The 23101-nt window shown below is 39.8% G+C and overlaps 1 protein-coding gene across 1 annotated transcript in view; it reads right to left on the bottom strand.

Annotated features, from left to right (window-relative positions):
* The window catches only part of LOC150086897 (uncharacterized), a 304701-nt gene that overhangs the window by 211692 nt on the left and 69908 nt on the right, over positions 1-23101 (bottom strand). The window contains exon 2 of the mRNA XM_090372793.1: positions 17658-17746. Coding sequence (XP_090228919.1) covers positions 17658-17746 — 89 coding nt within the window. The remainder of the gene's footprint in view (positions 1-17657; positions 17747-23101) is intronic.

Genomic DNA, 23101 nt, shown 5'->3' with positions numbered 1-23101 from the left:
GAGGTGAGAATTACACAAAGTGCCAAGGACTAGAAGGGTGAGAATAGTAGAAAAAAGAAGTATTGTAGATATGAAAAAGGCGAAAGAATGTTAATATCCTAAAAGTTATGATAAATTAAGAAAATTATGGTCTGAATTTGCAAAGCCAATTTGGAGGTGAAGGAACTGTAAAGTAAAATGATTAATACAAATGATTAAACAAAATAAAATAAACAGTGGTGGAGCTGAAATGAGTTATGGGCGGGCAAATTTAGTTTATAGGTCGAATAGAGGGAATGCAAAAGTACAAAGTCTAATGTCAGCAGAAGTAAATATTGATACATGGTCAGGTAATTCATCAGGAGACTACACCCAACCATGTATTAGGAACTACGTTTCTATACTTATCCATGACAGTAGAAGAAATGTGAAATAAAGCCAAAAAAGAAAAAGGGTAGCACAATCTTTTACAGTATGTCCAAGGTTCTCACAACGCAGTGTCAATGATATGAAAATTATTAAGGTAAAAATAAGGATAAGGCTAAAAAAAATATACATATAATTAAGTGTTTTCAGAGTGGGGAAGTGGTATTATGAAATTTATATAGAATTTTGAGTAAATTAGAGAAAAAAAAATATATCTTCACAAAATTCGGACACTAAAATATTTTTTTCTCGAATTTACTCAAAATACTATATAAATTTCATTATACCACTTCCCCACTCTGAAAACACTTAATTATATGTATATTTTTTTTAGCCTTATCCTTATTTTTACCTTAATAAATTTTCATACCATTGACACTGCGCTGACTACCTTGGCCATACTGTAAAAGATTGTGCTACCCTTTTTCTTTTTGGCTTTATTTCACATTTCTTCTACTGTCATGGACAAGTATAGAAACGTAGTTCCTGATACATGGTTGGTGTAGTCCCCTGATGAATTACCTGACCATGTATCAATATTTACTTCTGCTGACATTAGACTTTGCATTTTTTTATTTAATAAACGTTTCTGAAAATGCTTTTGCTTTGATCTTAACCACGTCTTTACTTCTGCATACCATTGTGTCCATTTTTTATATTTTGTTCTCCTAATGTTCCATATACTGCTTTTTTATACAAATTTAATCCTTTCCCATTTTTCTTCTATTGCCTGATTTTCATATTCTATGCTTTTAGTTCTGAATGCTGTATATTCTCTCAATCTGTTTCAGTATAAATAGTTTCATTTTGTAATAATTCAATTTTGATTCTTAATCTTTGTTTATTTTTTTTGTTTGCTTTTTCTTAAAGGATTCTCTAAATCTGATTATTATTTCCACTACTAATTTATGACCACTTCCGGTATCTACTGACGGTACTGCTTTTGCATCCTTTTATATTTTCCAGTTTTATATTTCAATTAGTGATCATATATTCAATTACTAATTTATTGCCCCTATTATTTATACACGTTATTTTATGTTCAAAAAGTATTGTTAATTCTATATTCACCATGTATACTGTAATTTATTTACATTTTGGTTCACTGCCTGTTAAGTAAACCGTTGACAAATTCCTGGTATTATTTTATTAAATTTAAAGGTGCGGATGATGTTTCTTGTTGGAAGCAACGAACATCATCCTTACCTTTAACTGTCCAGCATCACCTAACTGCATCACAGCCCGTTATATTCACTGCACAGTAAACGTACACAATTCAACAGTGTTTTAAAATATCAGAAATATGGACGTTCACATATGGCCTATCATGGAACTCTCGTCTGCACTAAAGATCACAAGAGCAAGACGAGTTCAACCACAAAGCCAAACTGTTAACTGGAAAGGTGAGCACCCAGTACACTCCTGAGCATACCAGTGGTTCCTATTGGACTCCCTATTGTCAGTCCGATTTCCATCCTTTAATTTTCTTTGAGTATTTTAACTTTACATCTAAAGGTTGGGTTGCTAGCTCTTCTCTTCGATGGTTCCAGTAGATGGTACCATCTACTAGACGTTGCAATCCGGTTACCGCCAAAGTTACCCAAATTTTGTCGAGCAGTGTAATTGCATAAATCTGGGATCCCCCACCTCCCCCGTGATCTCGGGACTGTGGAGGAACTTCGCCACTACGAACCGATAAATCCAGCTTGATCCCGTGTATAATTAAACCTGGTGAGTGAGCTTTCAATCAGAAATTCTTCAAACTCCTTTACAAGTAGCAGCCTGTATGAAGCCGGATCGTCCTCGGGTTTCTTAGGATGTTTAAGGAGCATCTTAAGATTTGCAATTTTCAAGGTTTTAGGAAAAATTCCATGTTGTAGACAAGAATTAAACAGCTTGAGAATAAAAGGAGAAACAACTTTCCAAGCTCTTTTGAGGACGTCCACTTCAAGACCATCAAAACCGGGACATTTCCCAGAGCGCATTGAATTTATTGCATTATCTACCTCTTCAAATGTGAAAGGAGGCTTTTCAGACTGTCCAATATAAATCGAACTTTTAGATTTAATTTCCACCTGCTCCGGGAGCTCACACGTTCCATTGTCCTGGTGCATTACATCAAGAATTCTATTAATAGTAGACGTCCATGAAAGGGTGTCCTGAGTCTCTGTATTTTTAACTGAAGCAAACACCTCTCCAGGTGTGATCTTGTTACTCAATAACTTGTACACCAGTCCCCCAGAGATCAGCATTTCCCTGGGAACTCACCATACTTTCCCATGAAGCCTTTTTCTGTCTATATATCTCTTGGTGATATAAGCAAGCTCGACTGCAATATCTATTTTCTAACACCAGTATTTCCAGGGATGAACGGGTTCTATCCCTTTTTGCTCTCTGAAATTCACGTCGTGTTCGCCTAGTTAGCGATTTTAGGTTCGATAAAACTGGTGACCACCAGGGCACATGATAAGATTTCCCCTTCCTAAAACTCATCGATTTGTCACACGCCTGTAGTATATTGTCCTGAATGAAATTTACCTAGTTGTCAACAGAAAGAATTTCCATGACGTTCAGCTGGTCCGATGAAAGAGACTCCACGAGGGAACTATCAAAAATTTGCCATTTGGCCGATTGTGTATGATACCTAGGGTTATTAGTTGTATCCGATCTGGTTCTAGAGATGTCAGCACCCAAACAGAAGGTGATTACATTATGGTCGCTAGTGGACCAGCTTGTGTGTAATTTCCAATCACTAATCTTAGAGGCAATGGGCGAGGTAACAAGAGATACATCGATGTAGGAATGTCCTTGAAGGGTTACACAAGTCAGAGGATACCCAGAAGTATTAAGAATTCTTAAACGTTATGAAAGAATAAGGTCCTCTACCAACTCTCCTTTTTGATTTGTCTGTGGGCTGTTCCACAAGGTGGACTCTGCATTCGCATCCATCAAAACGATTACCTGTTTATCCGTAAGAGATCGTAATGTTGCATCCAGATGATCGACGAAAGGTTGAATGGAATCCTGGTACTGTGACTACTGGCAATAAAGTGACACCAGATAAATCTGGCCAAACCAACCCTCCAAGCAAACACACACAGCATGCATGGAACACAGACTAGGAATCTTTGTTACCGTTAGGGTTGGATCTGTAATCACGATTGAAGCCCAGATCCATCGTCGAGCATTTCCGCAAGTCCCTACTGTGATAGGGTTGAACTGTATAATCCGATAACGAATGGGTAGACCTTTAACAAAACCTTTATTTGAATAAGGTTCTTGAAGAGCAAGAACCTATAGTAGTTAGATCATTCATAACTGAAATTGACCGTTGGCAATTCAGTTGTAAGAATTTAAGTTTGGGGTAATTTGATCTTGCTAACCATGTATGCTACAACATAATGTCTTCGGTGATCACTTTCCTTATCCAGCGATAAACTATATATCACGTGTCTCTGGGTAGTACCTGAACTCCACCATGTATTCTATGCTGTAACAGATCAGTAAAGCCAGTCGTGATTAGTGTACGTCTGTGTGAAAAAAGTAGGTTTTTGTTGATATGTTGTCGATTGGCCACTTACCGAGGAATCGGCAAACACGACATGAGTCACCACCTAGTTCCCTGTCCTGCCACAAAGAGGTGGACCTCGACTCTCACTGTCAAAAGAAGTGACAAAAATCCCGCACATCTACAAAATCAATGGTACCAACCAACCAGAATCAGTTCGGGCTACTGATGGTAGCTCAAACTAATAGCTACCAAAATAAATTCCGCCTCAGGAAAACCCGAGGCCAGCAAGTCCTGCCCCTAAAAGGGACCAGTACAAAAAAATAATAATAATAATAATAATAAACCTCTACCATTCCCCCTCTTTCTTTCAAAGCAGTCCGAACACCTGCTACAACAACCAGTCAACATCCATTTACTGTCCCAACTTTTCATCTTCCTCATTTATTCATTCAACTACCGTTTTCTGGAACAACCTTCCTTCATACGTATTTCCTGAAAATTACAGTCTACAGAAGTTCAAGTCCAATATTTTCTTTCATCTTCTCCACCTTCAACCCAAGCAGTACTAATACCTCTCGTGTTTGGGGTTTTCATTAAAAATAATAATAAAATAAGAAAATTACTACGTCATTGTAAGCCATATATTGAACTGCACACCTCATCCTCGTAATGAAAGCTTCTTTGCACAGTGATCTACCAAACCCTGTGGCATTTCTGGTCACTGACCCCAGAAAACCTCATATCGCAGTCTTCTTTAAGGGACTGGCTTTTCAAAGTTTAATTCCTTAAGTTACCAGTCCTAAAGTCTGCGTCATGTCAGATGGCAGCAGATGTCCATTAATTGACGATAACAATAAAAGGCGCCGTCTCCTTCACACACTGACAGATGTCAGTCCATTATTGTGCACATTATGACTCTTGCAGGGGCAGCAATAATTTGCCCCATCGTTCTAGGCATAGCTACATTCCCTCACTTCCTCGGCCGGGTGTTCCTACAATGACATTAATTCTCCGTGACTGCCTTCAGGAGGAGGCAAATGACAATTCTAAATCGCATTTTATTAATCGAACGAGATGACTTTTTTGACCCGCTTCTAGCACCATCTCGCTTGTCCCGATTCTTAGGTGGACAGTTTAACGCATCCGACATTAAAACGTGCTGTTACCCCGACTAATGTGCATAAGGCACAATACAACCAATCAGACTTGTCCACAGTAACAAATTATAAGCCGTTTTATTTTCTTCTTTCCCTCCACGCTCTTCGGAGTCCCCTCTCTAACAGCGTAATTTCAATGACTTATTGCGTACAAGTCAACGGTCAAAGCGAACAGAGACAGATGAGTACAAAAGGAGTTCTGTATTGCCATTTACCACCAGAGTGCCAAGAAGCCATTAGGCCACCGTGATCACAGCAAAGTGGCGAACACTTATGGAGGTTTTAATCCGGATATTACTATTATTTGTGACAGTAGTGGATATTAACAACCGCTTTTTGCTTTCTTTCCTTCCTTCCGTACCACAAAATCCACTCTCGCCAGGACACAGAACTCGCTTGTCAGTCACCTCGCTTGTCAGTTACCTAATTGCTGTAGATGGTAGCTGAACTCTGCTGCATTTTTCCCCCACTTCAGATGGGCATAAAAAAAAAAACGATATCATGTGGTTCTCTATTAAACCGAGCAAAGCGTTAATCTAAACAACCCATGCTCACAGTACCTAGTAAATTCAGAAGAAATAATGATTCAACCTTTGAGGAATTAAAACAAACAGCACAGGAGAGACAAAGATTGCTACAGCTTATCAGAGGAACTAATCAGTCACAAGACTGAATTACTGATGCCGATGATAGTTGACTGGGCGTAAGCGAAAAATTGGTATGAGGGAGAGAGAGAGATTGGTTTGGTGTTTAATAGCGCATTGGCAGACGAGGCCATAATGCGCCAAGTCAGAGAGAGAGAATATCTTTATCGTAAACCGTTAAATTGTACACGTAGGTATATTGGACAGCAAGGCAAAGCACTTCACCTTAGCAAAGGTGTGGATTTCCATTCTGAACAGCTCGTTCCACCTTATTCCACAGGTGCTCAACTGAAGTGAGATCTGGTAACTGGGAGGCTGCCACAATAGGCTCAATTTACTCTCCTGTTCTTAGAACCAGTTCCGTACAGTCCTGGCCCTAAGACATGGTGCATTGCATTATCCTGTTGGAAAAGCCAACTGACAGATGGATGCACTCCAGCCAGAAGGAATTCGTGTGGTCGGAAACAATATGCAGATGTTTTCTTGTTTGCCAAATACCTAAATAGTTTTTATTGATGATTAACTGTCTTTCCTCGATCATTTGGGGGTTCCTGCGAGATAAAATAAATAAGATTTATATGGAATTACGAAAAGTGCTGGCGCAAGTTGGAGAATAGAAGGAAAGGCATTTAAATATGTTGTATGAATGTTTATTTGTTCCCATAAATTACGCGGCAGGAGCATTGGGGACATAGAGTTGATAAAGTTTCAATCAGAAGGCAGTTGTTAACTGCGCGAAGACCAACCCTACTGAGTATCACTAAGGCAAATAGAACTTTGTCGAATGATGCTCTGCATGTTTTATCTGGACAGATTCCAGCAGATTTGTTAGTGGCTGAAAGAAACCTTGAATATGCTGTAAGGAAACGAATCTTAACAACGTTAATGGGAATAGAGGTGCGAGTGTTTAAGCATATCCTACCCATCAGGAGAGATAGGGAAAAAATTTCACAAAGTATCTTTAGACTATGGCAGGGTCGGTGGGATTGCGCAGATCAGGGAAAATAGACTTAAGGAATCATCTCTAAAGTCGACAGCATCGATCTTAAGAGGCCACGGTGTGTATTGGAGGCCAATGTGATGACTTTAATAACTGGTCATGGACTCAAGGGAAAGTTGAAGTACTTTAATTTGGTTCAAAGTGATTTATGCAGTTGTGGACAGGTTGAGTTTAGTTCACATGTTATGTTTGAATGATCGTGATTTTAGACTTAATTTGAACACGATGGTCGAGGGTATTACAGAGGATAACGTTAGTAAACTTTTTTTGCATAAACAGTATTCCAGCAAATTTTGTAAATTTGTAGACAATGTATAGAGGAATGGTTGAGCTGTGTAAAAATATGAAAGAATTTTATGTGGTCAGATTAACTGGTGTATAATATAAATACATAAAGTATCATATAAATACTGTAAAGTGTACGTATATAATAGATACGATTATGTAAAATTTATATAGATTATGTAAAATAAATATGTAAATAGTATACATGTTTTATGTACTCATTGACAATTGTGTTAAACATATCCACGAGGTCTCCTGGTAGATTCTTGTGGGATGTCTTGATTTTCAAAACGTATGTAAAGTTTAAACTGTGTAATGTGGGTAGCACAGTTGGTATAATGTCACCATCATCCCCACAATGGATGGAAAAGACCCGAGTTAGAATCCCATCAATGACGCGAGGAATTTTTACGGGATTTTTTTCACAACGTGAATGAGTTAGTCAGTCTCAGGTGAGGGTAACATGGTTTTTTTCTCCAGGAAACTTGGGTACAGCACAATATGGGCTAGGTTGCTGATCAGACTAAAACTCAACAACAACAACAGTTTTAACACCTGGTAGAATGGGCCCATGGAATCATCTTGTTTTCGACATATTCTGGTCCTTCCACCAGCGTGAAACAGCAGGAATCGAGATTCGTCAGACCAGGAAAACTTTTTTTCCAATCCTCCATTGAACAGTGTTGGTGTTCTTGAGCCCAGTGTAACCCTATCTTCTTGTTTTTGTTTGTTTTTTCTGACAGGGTTGGAGCCTGTTATGTTTGTTATTTGATTTTTAGGAGCATTAGCAACTAAGGCCATATTGCTCCGGGGATATTCGGTGGTCATTCCCTGACCTTTCCGCATCCTCCGTATTTGATGGTCACGGGCTCGTACTCCGGGTTGGAGTCCAGTTCGGATGTGGGCTGCGACCCCCATCTGTGACACGATGAGTTTGGCGTTAGGAAATGCTTCTTTAGTTAAGACTCTTGTACTGGGTTGTTATTTCACTGACTATAGCATTTCTGTTACCCTGCACAAGTCTTGTCAGCCTCTGTTTACCTCTCGTATATGTTTCTGACCACAAGGTCGCCAATGGTTGGATGCTATTTGGTTATTAGAAAACCAAATACGTGAAAACCACAGTAATTCTAGTTTCAAAGTTGTCGTTGGGTTTCAGGTGCATCACCGACTTATACCATATTGTACCATTTACTATTATTGCTGTACAAGTGGGCAATAAATATTAAAGTTAACACGAATATAACCTAACTGGAAACACTGCAATTGTTATTGGAAGCTATCCACTCAGTTCAGAAGAAAAGATGGATGGCCAACATAGCTCAACATCTAAATCCAGAGCTCTTCGAGATCGAGGAGAATATGTTACCACAGTTGACAGCTCGAGCGTTTTGTGAACATTTATGAAATAGTTTCTAGGATAGTTTAAAGGTTACGCTGTCTGCGATGAGACACCGAAGTGTATGAGGTCTGCAACTACAGGGGTGGGGGGGGGGGAGCATGTCGAGACGTCGCCATCGCATGAAGTCTGTGACGCAGTGAATCCCAGAGTCCCGCTTACAATCGGACAGTCATGGTGGAGCGTTTGCAGACGGTGTGCGGCCGTTTTCGATGTATGATCTCAGGTGGCATGGGGGTGTTCGAGCTTAAGAAGCTACACAGATTCAAAACATTAAACGCCTCGTGTAACGCACAAATAAAAAAGCAATAGGCAGAGTGTGATCAAATTTGGAAACTTTGCAAAAGAAGCTTTTACCGGAAGAAAGATTCTAAAACTAGCCACCAGAAAAGTTTTTTTTCTCTTTTATTTCGGTTACCTTTAATCGGGGATTAACTGAGAAACGAGCTCACACGTGCAGAAACACGTTTTGATACAGCAATAAAAAGCTTCTCTCTGCATCTGGAAAGCATTATTGCTAATGACAACTACATCTCTTGAGAAACTGCACTGCTTGAGAAGCTGTCCTACTGGAATCACAGTAATGTCTTTGTTGTAGGGGTCTATGCGCATCAGCAACTTAGGCAATATTGCGCCATATATAATATGTCTGTAAATTACGTGTGATCAGCTCGATTTGTTGTTTGCTTGCCGAAAAGCCCGAGTTTCCGGGAGGAAAACTAGGCTGCCTGTCCTGAGATTGATTAACTCAGCCACGTTGCGAAAAAGGGCCATAAAAATTCCAAGCGGAATTGACGGGATTAGAACTCATGTCTTTTCCTCCCGGTGTGGGGAGGGCGGTGATTATACCCACTGTGGTACCCACCAGGGAATAGAATCATAGTAAACATCAGAAACGTCGAAGGAATACAAACGTAAAGGGTTCCGCTGTGATTGACAGGATTATCTACCTTGCTGAACAGAATGACCAACTGTGCATTGAGTGCTAATGAATGTGCTTCGCTATTACCTTACAAGATCCATCATTTGCATCAGCTACTCGCTGGCGATCCAGAAACTCAACTGGACTTTGCACATAATTTTATAGTAGGAACAGAAACAGACAATACGCAGTATTGAGACATCCTGCGACGTGAAGAGGCTCGTTTTCATTGGAACGAGCTGTGAATGCCCACAAATATCGGATTTAATCCACGACCAATCTGCATGCGACCCATGAACGCCCACTGTATTTGACTAAGCGAGGGTCGCCATTATGGACGCTGAATGTAGTGGACACGTGTTTCTAGGGCTCTTGATTTATCGCCAGTATCTTTATATATATTTAAGTTAAAATTGCAAGATAATTACCTTTGATTCCCTGTTATTCACGCTGCGTAATGGTGAGAAGTTTTTGAATTTTTTCGGGCTTCATCGCTTGTTTTGAGCGTTTTCTATCTCGGGTCTCTGTCTGTGGGACCGGACACAGACACACACGCAGCCATAGACTTTAGGTGCTTTAATTACGATAAACGTGCATCTTGAAATAAAATATCAAATATCCCCGAATCTAGTGGAGGTGATTGACCAAATTTTAAGTTCATTCACCTCGGTTAATTTCTTGTATGCGTACAGACAAATAGGGCAAGCACTTCCTATTTGATGAACTTTAAGCAAAAAATGTCTTTTCTGTATACCGAATGAGAGAAAGTTCTGCTATAAGATAAATGTTCACTGCTCTGAAGGTAGGCGCAATCCTTCCTAATGTAAATATCTTTGGAAACATTTCGGATGTTACATCGTCAGGTGATGCGAAACGCGTACCAAACATATTTTATTTAGGAGATTTGTTGGATATTAAGAACAGGTACGAAGCTTACAGCGAAAAATAACTACTGTAAGTGGACAAGAAGATATCAGAATCCCAAAGCACGTCCACCAGAAGTGGTTGTCTCGTCAGGTTCGTCACCCTTGCGATGATCCATTAAATCCTGTGTTTAACTGGCACGACATCGTCTGCCAAGCCAACTCTATTGTGCCAACACGCAACCTTTGTTTCTTTTTTCCATCACGTGCAGAAGAAGCATCCTAAGTGTTCTCGTGAAGAATTTATTTTCTTTCAAACCCCTTCCACCTTCCCCCTCAAGTCCGTTACTTTCCATTCCCAACTAATAATTGTGATCGCACATCCTGTCAGCAGAACACTCACACACAAGTAGGGAGTTATTTTTTATAACCCTTCTCTTGTTTGTCATCATTTTTATGAGGTAAACCAGTAGCGCGTGTGTACGCAAAAAGCCAGATAGAAAGGAGTCCAAACGATGAACGTCCAGGTGAAAAAACAAGAATTCCAAAAAGCAAAATAATGGCTAATTGTTTGGTCTATAACTGGATATAGTTTATAAAATGCGAGTGTACAGAAAATAATATTAATGGATGCATTCTTCGGTTTTATGATTCCAACGTACAGTTAGAATTGGAAAGTTCACTTTCCAAATTCCACACCTTTCTATTCTCCCTTCCAAAAGGAACAAGCGGGTCTTAAACAATAAGATTCTTGTGCTTTCATCCGTCTCAATATGATTATAAACGTAATAAAGGCCAGCCAACAAGAATTACTGTGACGTCACCAGACATAGCCCTCATGACACTCAGCACTGCACCAATAGAGTCACGTAGAACATTCCATTGTTCTTTTTTGACACGGTAGGCTTTTCGATGAGGAAGTTTCCTTCAAGGTTTTAGCTATTTTCTCTTCTTTTGTTTTTCTTTATTAAGCCAGCAAAACTAGAATTTTAGGAAATTGTAGATTACGAGTCAACGTAATATCTCGATGGGTACTGTAAAAAAGAGGCTTCCTTATAACGCGCCACTGGCATGGAGACCCAGGCAATTTCTTTTACGAGCTACCTCAGTCATGCATATTAAAGAAGGATATACGAATTTCCGACTTTAATATATCTCTGTGACAGCTGTTAAAATTCTTTAATGAAGTTGTTCCTGGAAACTCGTTCATGGCGCCATCTTCAGCATGCAGGACTGATTATATGCCGCAGTTTCTCAAGGCTACTAATTAAATTTTCGCTGCAATTGCACGAGGAAATTAATCGCCTAAATAATAAGAGGCGAGACACAATCGCTAATACAGACCCTAACCAGAACGAAGTAAGTGAAATCCAACTGGCGAGTCATCGTGGAAAATGGAGAATACGAAAGAGAACCAAGAAAATAAGGTGGAATGATAACAGAACGACCCAAAAAACACAGGAGGAAGGTCAGTTGACGAAAAATGTCCACCGATTTGATGTAGTTCCAACGTGGCACAGAAATCTGCGCAAGATCTTATTTTTGAAAGAGTTTCAATTTTGATTTTCAATGGTTCCCGGTTATATCGGAGGGAGAAGGATTTAATTTATATCCTAGACCAGAACAATTGCATTTTTTTATCCGTTCGAGTGTGCAAGGCACAATTAGACGGCAGTCTGAATTCCTTCTGTTGTTGCTCAATCATATCAACGCAGGGCATACTACCAGCAGTCATGTCTGTATGCAGATTGTTCCAGTAAGGATGTAAACTCAACCCAGTGGCCGAAGAGGAAGAGGAGGGTATAATGATAGATGTTCGTAGATATGAGGGAAATTGGCAGCAGTTCATGTCGATTGTAGCTTATCCGCGGACCTCACAAAGCAACACCACTTTATTAATACAGCTGAGAGGCCGGAGGAGGCCCCATCTTTTGTGAGAGGGAAGCGGCTAGAATCCATTATTTCAGTTTGAACTTTGTGATGGAGAATAAACCACTCTTTTAAGTTTACTTAAAGAGCGTATGGAAACAATTTGTAGCGTGCAAGAGGGACGCATCCCTATGGCCCATTTCCCTTTATGTTTGCAGCATTGAAGAGGCTATTAATAGTAGAGTGGATAAGGCGCCGGGATCGGCTGTTTGGCTGGGGAGTGTGCCCATCAAATAACTCTGTTTTCATTATTATTTGTTTTAAACTATTTCTCTTGGAATCCATTTTTTTTTTTTTTTATTCTAAGACGAATAACCCGTCTCTTTTTTTGGATATCGTGAACGTTGCGGCCTAGCATGAAACATACCTTCTGCAGTTCATCCCTTTGGTGTGTGTGTGTGTGTGTGTGCGCGCGCGCTCACGCGTGTACGCTCTGATAATCAACATTTTAAACCACGCAAGGCGACTGTCTTTCAACCTCACTCTCTTCAGACCGTCTCCCATCTTTGCCAAACTCTCTGGTTTACAGCAACACACACTTGTCCTTCGTATCACACCAGGACCCTCCCTAACCTGCGGGGAAAGGCGTAAGGCACCGGCATTCAAGACGTGGTTCGACCACGCCCGCGTCCTAAACCTGCTACGGTCATTTGCCCCGATTTCCAGTTGCAGTTTGGGGAAGGAGAAAGAACTTGTTTCTTGAGGAGTTTTACCAAGACAGAGAAAGATCGCCAAACGCATTCATTCAACGAAATATCGCGCGTGCTGAGAAGAGAATCACGTGGTCTAGTCGGTATATTTATAAAGGAGGAGGATTTGGGCAGAAGTCTGTCAGATGTCCTGCGAATATGCTGGGGGCAAACTTCACATGATGAGCACGTGATAAGTTACTGCTGTGTGTGTGGTGGGGTGGGGTGGGGGGGTTGTCTGTATATGATTCGTCTTTTAGCCACACGTATCACCTCGGTTCAGAATGGGGCCAGTCTTAGGAGGGGCAGAAATGAAAAACAAGTGCAGTCCCTATTTGGGCCAACATCCTGGTGGGCATGTTAAATGTGTGTTGTATCAACACAACTCCAACTACGTACCGGTAGAACCACAAATGCTTATCACGCCTCGAATAATATTATACACTTTCCAACCGGTTATTATTTTTTAGCGCAGCCACACTAATCAAGCTAAACAGCGAAGAACTTTAAAAGAACCTGTTAAATCGCGCGCAGACATAAAAAAAAAAAGAAAGAAAGATGGCATACTTATGTAGCTAAGCCTACTATTTGTACGCGATTGCATAAATCCGTTTTTTTCTGGTGCCCGCAAACAAAGCGTTTTCAAGCGGGTACAAAAGCAAATGTCAATGACACTAATCGCACTAGTTGCCAGTAAACTCTCATTCATTTCTAACCCTCCCCATATAGTGTGGTTTCTTTCCTGCAAACCTCTCACTACAATAGAATATAAATTGGGAATGTGACGCACTTTTCCCGTGGGGAGCTCTGCATTTTAATTTCGATCAGCGTTGACGTGTCAGTTAAATAATTGGGAAGTGTGGAGAATTGGGATAAGTGGCTACCATCGTCGAATGACTTCAATTTGACCAATAAAATACAAGTTGATTTTATATCGTTGAAACCATCGAGTACATAAAACGTAACGGATAATATTGCGACGTTTTCCCCACAAAGATTCACGTGCCCGTGTTCGAATAACGGAGATAAGGTCACACGGTGTCACAGGATAGCGTTGCAGGCCTCGACTTTTTGTGGGGAATTTTTCGGTTAATATTTGGGTACGTCAGAAGGCCAGACAGCCACCAGGAGTTGCAGAACAAACAGCTTTCTGCTTCTCTCATCTCGCTGTAAAGGAAAGGGAAAATAAAACTCAGCTGACAAGCGAGCGAAGATTTACCAAATGTCATTTCCGTTTTGCGTTTCTTTCTTTTCTGCTTGTCATATTCTTCGCAGGGAACAGAATGTAGAAAAGGGTCAAGAACCTGTGCCCGGGGATATAAAACTTCAAGATTTAAACCTCGCGACAACATCAGACAGACCAACCGTGTAGGCTTGTTGTACAGCAAATCCCTTTCGTATTACCCCCCCTTCCCCCAGCAGTCGTACTTCACATATGAGTTTGCTTAAATAAACGATCCAGACGGACTGAAAAATAATTCTTAGCTGCGGTTTTCAAAGGAGAAAAAAGAGAGAAAAAAAATAACTTAATTCTAAATTGTGGCCAGAAAGCAGCCACTAACGTTGGGGCCTGTCCGAATACTCGCTACTGTAAATCTTTCTACCCTCCAGACCGCCTCATTCATCAGCATGGCCCAGTACTAAAAACTCACAGAAGTAAACAGCGGGTGGATTTATTCGCCGCATGTAAACAACTTGAAGGGTTGTTCATAAAAACTTTTGAATAAACCAACAAAACGATAACCGTTTTAAACTCCCTGTACTTTATTCGCATATTGTATAATTCAGTGTGCTCAGCAAATATGCACTCCCCGTATTATTCAAGACACCGAACAAGCACAGATGAGATGGATGTCTATAAATAAGCCTCTGAATTAAAAATTCGGAAAATGCACACCACGTCCCAGATACAGATGTAAATCATCCGATTTTCGGCAGCCTACTCTTTGTTATTAAGACTTGGTTTGAAGGCAGCAATGCTTCCTGATGATGAGCGCAATACATCGTCGAAAGAACCCTGTATTTGTGTGTATAACCCCTGTTATTCTGGGAAAAAAACAGTTGTAAAGGAAAAAGCGGCTCAACAGGCCTGAGAATATGCTCGCCATCAGGTCCAAATCGAATAAAACGACGTGGCTATTTTAGCGGGCCCAAGGATGATCCCTGTGGGTCACCCATTTCGGGTTTAAAAGGATGCGAGATCTTACCTTTAAAAGTCACCGACATTTCTCTCCAATCCAAGTAGTTAGCTATCCAGTCAAGAGCCTGTCCTCTGAGCCCATATCGATCCAGTTTATTAATTAATTTTTCATGAACTATATTTGATTCTGATTAGGTAGGGAGCACCCTGCCGTCGTAGAGGGTGTAACAAGTATAGCAAAATCTTAAACCTAGTGAGACATCAGCAGTAACTCTTGTGTACATGGAAGATCCATCAATCGTGAAATAATATGCATAATCAATATTCACAAAGAAGAAAGTGAATGAAATAAGTCCCTTAATTGACCGCAGTGGGACCGGAAATACAACAAAAAGCTGTTACCCTGTAGTTACAGTTTTTAACGAACTCGATAAGAATATCCACACATGTTCGAGAGAGTACAACGAGTTTTAATATCTTATATCTGGTTTTCACCAAGGAGCTTTATATAAAACACGAGACAGTGGATTAAAGAATAACCGGAAACAACCGCAATATTATAAAATGGGTGGTATCTAAAGAAACTTGTGGTCAAAGGTCAACGCGAGAGCTTCAGCTTCAAGAGACGGCAATGGAATGAGATATCGCTAAATTTTAAAATGTGGCTAAATTTAGATTTTTAAAATAAGAACAAATTATTTAGTGTCAGAGGTGAAGTTATTAGTCGGGAGATTCTTGATGTATAATGAAAAGAAAATGGTTTGTCTATGCGTTTTTCAGTTGCTGCTATTATCTTCTACTTAATGAATAAAAGGAGCTTTGTATTTTCCCCCTAAGTTTGTGTGGTGTTAAAGTATTACATTTTATGTAATAATCTGTTGTAATGTCACTGGGGGCGCGAGAGAGGAAAAAAAAAAAAAAAAACACCCTGTTGACAAGGACAGACATCCTTTACAAGTCATAGTGGTGCAGATCTTGCTGATGATTAATAAAATTGAATTGTATCGTACTGTATTATTATTATTATGACTTTTTCTCCTTATGGGATTTTTTCCACCCTGTGACGGGTACTGATACCAAGTGAATGGGGTGGTTAATTTGTGTCCGGTTCCTATTATTATTACTGTTGGTCGAGGAACTCTCTGACTATCCTACAGGTATTCAAGAATTGCGGCTTTCTGCAGTTGCGTGTAATGTTCTCTGAGAGGCCTATTGCTGCTAGGTTCTTATGGAGGCTCTTTGGCACCATGCTAGTGGTTGACACGATGATCGGGATGGTTGTTACTTTTTTCGTATGCCGCATATCTTTGACTTCCTCTCTTAGGTCTCTATACTGCCAGATTTTTTCCTCGTAGGTTTTCTGGAGGCTGCTGGTGTTGGGCGCCGCTGTGTCGATCAGGTAAGAAGCCTTTTCCCTCTTGTCGATGAGGCCCATGCCTGGGCTGTTACGCGGGATAGTTTTGTCCGTTATTTTGGTACGATCTCAGTATGTGCAAGTTCTCTAGTAAGGCATGGGGTTCATACCTGTAATACGGTACACTTTTTTTGATCAACTGGTATTTTTGCGCTGGCCATGTGGTCGTGTCAACGAGTGTACTCTGTCTAGGTGATAACCCTGCATCCCGCAGTGATGTGCTTTCTGGGGCCAGATGGCATCGTCGACATGTGTCATCCGTCACTCCGGGTCCTTGGCAATGTATTTCCTGTAGTTCCTACTGTGGATTACCTGGTCTTGGATGGTGGTCTCGGGAAAGAAACTCCCGTTCATGCGTTGGAACCCATCTTATCCATGTAGTCTTGATGCAGGTCTTGCATGGAGTGCCTTCTTCGCCTATCTTTCTGCCTTTGTTTATTTCGTCCGTCAGTGCGGTCTCTTTGTCGAGGTTGAGCGGTGCGTTCCGTTTGTCTATCCTCCTTATGGTTTGGTAGACGCGCTGTGTTTTTCTCGAAGTCATTCTTGAGGTTCTAATCACTTCTTTCAGTTGTCCAACGAGGTTTGTCAACTCCCTTCTTCCTATTATATATTTGAGTCCTTAACCCACTTATATGGTTATAAAGTCTGTGAAGGCATAAATTGTTCTTCAAATGATCTCTAAGTATATCCTTCGTGATATATCATAAAAATACATATGTATAACATGAAGGTGCGTAGTTTTTGACGTGGGAAGCTGAACGTCCTCTATTCCACCTCTACGGACCTCTTATGTCACAAAACAAAAACCCCAATTGAGTCGTTCTCTAATTACGCCTATCTACGGATTAGGATCACGTTGTGCGTGGGAAGTGTATGACACAGAAAGTATTAAATTTCAGGAATGGCGAAGGTAGTGGATTAGATGGTCTCTGTCCTTTGGGGAACATCGCCATAGTAAGCATTTAGGAAAGTAATAGGTGGAGTTCATTAAGAGTTAACGCAAGAAATCGGAGATTATAAAACAGGGAAGTATCTACATCCAGTAATTTAAAATAAAACATCCATTTTAAATTCTAGTCCAGTTTAACGTGCACACGGAAGTGACCTATTTAAGAAGGCAAAAAAAAAAATTGCAAGATTCGTAGCGGTAAACAGGCATGATGATACGTTTATTGAATTAACAGAAGAGGGGACAACTTCCCAGTTCATTTAAATAATTAAAATATTCTTTGATTCTCTGACATCCCAAGCTTTTAGCTTGGGATGTCAGAGAGCTTACTCAAGGATATATGAACTTACCTCCAAAAATGCGGCACGTAACCCGGACATTGGTCCTTGCACTTGTAGCAACGTTTGCTCTTCTCCATTCTTTGTGCGGTCCCACCATCCTAAAGAGAAAATGCAACGAGTCAGGAAATGTCCTCTTCCATTTATCTAACAGTGTTTCAAAGATCTTTAGCTAACTTAGGCAAAAATCATATTAATAATTTGTATTATAAATAAAAACACATCCTCCCTGTAATACTATCAAAAAATCTATTGGAACCTCGAAATGAATTGTGATTATTGAATGTTTATTAACCATAAATTCACATCCCCCTCCCCGATATGTTCCGGTGGGCTAGGATACAAACCCTGGATTCTATGCAGGATACGAATTTACATAAACTCTTTGGATATTTAACAAATGATATTAAATACATTGAAATTCATATTTAAGCTTTAAATAGAATATAGATTCTTTCTTCTTTGTAAATTATTTATATGTATATACAGTATATTACTATTTGCATCGTATAATTACAAATATGAAAAATGCAATGTGATTATATTCACACTATTCTTTATATACTTATTAATTACTGATATAAGTTCAGGCTAAAACGGATACTAATTTTGCTGGCTTATAGCAAAGGTGATTCTTGCTGACAACGGCGGGGGAGGGCCTTGCTGTGGTTTGGAGGTCCTCTCTGGTGATTCTTCTAGCGTTTCTGAGAAATGCCTCTCTTAAGGGCTTTTGACTTGGCAAATCCCTTTTCCCGTGGTTTGAAAAGAATAATATCTGAACACCTCCTCTCCCTTTTTCCCGCTTTTGTTCCCAATACTTTTGAAAGGTTCAATTTTAAGTAGGAGATCAATTTGTCTCTTTTTTGAAAGCCAAATCTTTGTTAATTAGATTAAATCAGTTTCTCCTATATACAAAAATCAAAAAAGTGTCTGGAGAGAGAGGAGAGCGTATTAGATAAGCTCCTGGCATTTTTAAAGAAATATCGTAATTGGGCAGTATTTTGCGCAGTCTGATACTAGTTATTGACTACCATGCTGGATGAATTAGATCAATTATATCAAACTGGTGACCTTCTAATGTTTCGTACTTTCCCATCCAAGTGTTGTACACATGAATGTTAACAGGGTTAAATCTACATGAATATACGTTTAAACGCTGCTAAATTTCATAAATGTTGATCATAAGATAGCGTATTTTTGCCCAAGACTAAATACGTGAAAATATTTCTTTCATCAATGCCATTGCTGTGCAACCCACACGCCCGTGTCCCACGAGCACTTTGACGGATATGTCTGTGGGTTTCTAAGGGACAACTTTCTCTAAATAGCTTAATTAGTGTTCCAGAAGACCAGTTCTTCTGGTCCAAGTTGGTGTGGGCCATGTGAGTGGTGCTTAGTCTTTAATTTCTTTACATCCACTTCAATCCCTTCAATTCCATGAGAAGAGGGGTTTGATGCTCTTCGTTTTAGTCTGGGGGGGGGGGGCGAGACTGGATATGAAAGCCTTACTTTGATGTGAACAACTGTTATTTGATATATTTCTTAAAATCTTCTAGCCTAGGCAATTCGAAGATTCATAACAGCTGTTACATCTGTGACAATTTTTATGAATCTAGGTGGAAGCGTCGTGTACAACTGCTTACCTTCTATAGCAGTAGTCTCGTCTCCACAAAAGTAGGTCCCACAAAGCAAGTAGCATCACCTACATGTACAGAATTTGAGGACTTATATAGGCCTGGGCGAGAGGAAGGGGCGGTAACTCCAGATGAACTAGGTGCCTCGATATCTGCAGAGAAATCAGGCGAAAGACTGAAAACAGAAAGGCTTTGTTTGGACAACACACCTCCAAGAGACTTGCGGACCTATCGTCCTGCTATTAGATATTTCCAAATGCGCTTTTTAAACAAGTATTACAACTTGCACGTGTTATTAGCACAATTACTTACTTACTTACTATCAGTTTATTAACACAAGGTTCACCCCCTGGACAGCAAGTGGGCTAGGGGGTGTACAGAAATTTTAAAATATATATTATACACTTTTGTACAAAATTTCAGATCTTCACAATATAATTATTGTGTAATAATAACTATTAGACAGATATATACATTTGCTTAATTGTATTCACTTTGAAATAACATAGATCTTGATAATTGAAGGGTTAAATACATAGGTTGACTTCTTTATCAGCAACTAACATAACAGATTTATTTATTTTCATTACATTATTGCATTTAATTGTTCATATAATCAAATTTCTAATAAAAACTGCTCAAACTTCACAGCAATCCTGGTGATTTAGTCCAGATTTGGTCTATAATTTGGCTTCTGTGGGTTTTATTGACTTCAAACTTTACAGGATCAATGGAGAAGGTGTTGAAGTGTTCAATGGTGTTACATGGGAAAGTTCCTTTTAGGGAGTTCAAGTTTGATAGCTTCATCCTAAGTGGGTGATGGCTTCTATTTCTTCCTCTTGTTAGTGCGATGATATCTTCTATTGATAGGGCATCAATCTGGCGAGTTAGCAGCTTGGTAAGCGTTGACAGATTTTTTTTTGAGGACAATGGGCTTCCAGGAGGTCATGCCCAGGTTGACTAGGAGAATGGATTTCGAGATGGTGAAGGGGTTCCCTCCCAGACGGTTCAGCCACCGCTGAACCGTCTGGGAGGGAACCCCTTCACCTGTACTGATAACTTTATTTATCTCAGCCCGACTATGCAGAAACAGCTTTTTAACTAGGCCAAATTTACAACAGGATATATGTTAATTAAATAAAAGCTTTAATCATGTCACAATATTGGCGTGTCTTGTATAACTGATCCGTTTATTTGAATGGTGGACTCTGCAAGACTGAATTTTCAGAAATTAAGTTTTCGTTAAAGTTTGTGTCTCGAGATATGCGATTAATAGGAATTCAATTTCACACATGTTAATTCGCTTGCTTTAGTAAAGAATGAGCTAATTAATGAGTGATGTATTTCTGATGCGTTAATTACGCTAATCATTCAAGACCTACATCGTAGCTGCACCTCTCCGCCCCGTCTTCCCGGTCCCTTTCGATTTCTAATTAAAGAGTTAACGTCTCAGCACGAACACGCTTAACGGTAACTAACACAGTCCGATAGTTGGCAGTCCTCCATGATAAAATGGTTTAGTAACATCATTCATTTAAAGCGGGGGGGAGGGGGGAGGTCTGTTGGATTCCAACCCAGACAGTTTTACGGATTTCTGTATGCCAGCACAGTAATATTAAAACCCAAACCCCCAAATGGAGGAATTCCACATTTAGGAGTTAGAGCTTCAAGGCCTATTCTTGTTGCTTTTTCCATATGGTACAGAAGGACATAACAATCATAACCACTATTCTATTTGCTGATGGACTTCGAATGACCATCAATTTGACAGTTCTGTGGCAACAGAGCAGTGAAGAATCAAACAAGATTTGATGTGCAGGGACGATTTCTATAGTCCGGCTCTTTCTTGGAGTAAAATGAAAGTTAGTACCTACAGGCAAGGTGTGAAATCTGTTTCGACTGTTTTTCCTATTCGCAACACGATATCCCCTTTATTTATTTATACTATTTGATGCTTGCATATTCAAATGATAACAAACATACATTAAAAGTGCAACAATCAATCATATTACGTACACAGCTTTGTTTATTTATTTTCCATCTGATAAACAAAACTATAAAAATCATACACGACAAGTTATTCGTGATTGTGATTACAAGTCGTATAACAGGTTACACGAGTACATTTTATTTCCATTTATATTCCGATGCAGTCAGAGGAGTGATCTGCAACACGCAGCCCCTCACAGTACCCGCATTTAACGTTACAATTAATTGGAAACTTTCAGTTCTGAGACCGATTGATTCAATCTCATTTCAGTACGATATTCATTTATTTTGCTCAAGCGATGCTTTTAATAAAAAGGTTAGAAATGCACGTACTCGTGGAGTATGTACGTGTACTAATTAACTTTATCCTTTTGTAGATATTCTATTTGATTGCCTCTGTCTTGGCTTCATTTTCGCCGTTTAGAGGTCCATAAATTTATTTATTAAACTCGTCTAAACGCGTATAAAGCGCCCTTCTGACTAAATCCGTTCTCTGAAACGTGGCACCATACTTATATCAATAATAAAATTCATCTGCCAAATTCAGTTTTGTGATGAGCACCGGATATTTTCGAGAGCCACTCTTTGTCACATTTATCTAATTAAGTGTAGGCATTTTGATGACATCAGCGTTCACTGACACGTACGTCTATACACAGAATTGGTATGTAAAACGCATCGATTATAATAGGTAATTTCCTTTTGCTAATTTGCATGCGAATAGCATGATGGGAGAACTCCAGAAAAGTGTCACGCACCTCTTTATAATGCGTAGTTCATTTTACTGACTTTTTATTATTCGTTTACTTTTTATATTTTCACCCTACATAGCAAAACGTGTCGCATAAAAGTTTCAGAAGAGAGATTGCAAGGACGGGTTACTTTAAGTGGGGAGTTGGTAAGAAAAAAATGGTTACACACCGCTGCTCTGCAAGTTTGACGTCGAGACACCGAAGCTATTATACGCAATTACTTATTTTTACTATTAACTGAATAGATAAGACGATAGCCACATATAACACGCTGAAGACAGATCCACGTTAAAAAGAATCGCATTTTAAATTCAATATTTAGAGCAGCTAAATTATACAGCGAGGGCATGCTTCGAAAAAAAATCTAAGATACACTCTGCGAATCGAAATCCTGCACGCTCTCCCATAAATGTGGACGATTTAAGATAAGCACGATGTAATGAGGGACCGGATAAGAATGTTCTTCAAACGAAAGAGCAAGCATCACTTTTTAGAACCTACATTCGTCCTAAAAAGTAATGGCTGCGTTGATTCGTTAAGCAAAACACACGCGGTTAAATTCTCTCTCTCTCTCTCAACTCGTAGGCAAGCACTGTTACGCTACCATCACTTATCTATTCATTATCCCTAAACCCTTCAGCCCTTTGTCCTTCTTTCCCACTATTAAAGCCATTAACGATTACCTCTGTGAAACGAAACCCACTTTCACCTCCTTAAGGTTCCTTCCGAGTCAATTAAAGAACATCCCTGGAAGCTTAAATTGACGGAGCCCTTCGGTCCTCCGTCAACATTCGCGAGCGACAAGTTTCGGCTTTTATGAGCGACGAAAACCTCTTCGGGATCCGCCCCGAAGCTGTTTCGTAACCCAAATGTTTATGAATAAACAATCTCCGCATCCCGCCAGCAGCGGGTCCCACGAGAAAGGGCCATATTGTAGCGGTGACTCGGTTACCATCAACACTTGTCTTCGTTATCGCCCGTGCAATCATCCTCTTCGCTCGAATGCGTAAACACCTCGAGGTTCCCCGAGCAACACGGCAGTGCGCATCACCTGGAAGGCCGATAAAGCAATTCTTGTGAC

Source organism: Mastigoproctus giganteus, chromosome 4 (genome assembly GCF_048544385.1).
Source record: "Mastigoproctus giganteus isolate SK-2022 chromosome 4, ASM4854438v1, whole genome shotgun sequence".
NCBI lineage: Eukaryota > Metazoa > Arthropoda > Arachnida > Uropygi > Thelyphonidae > Mastigoproctus > Mastigoproctus giganteus.
This window is presented reverse-complemented; position numbering and strand designations above follow the sequence as displayed.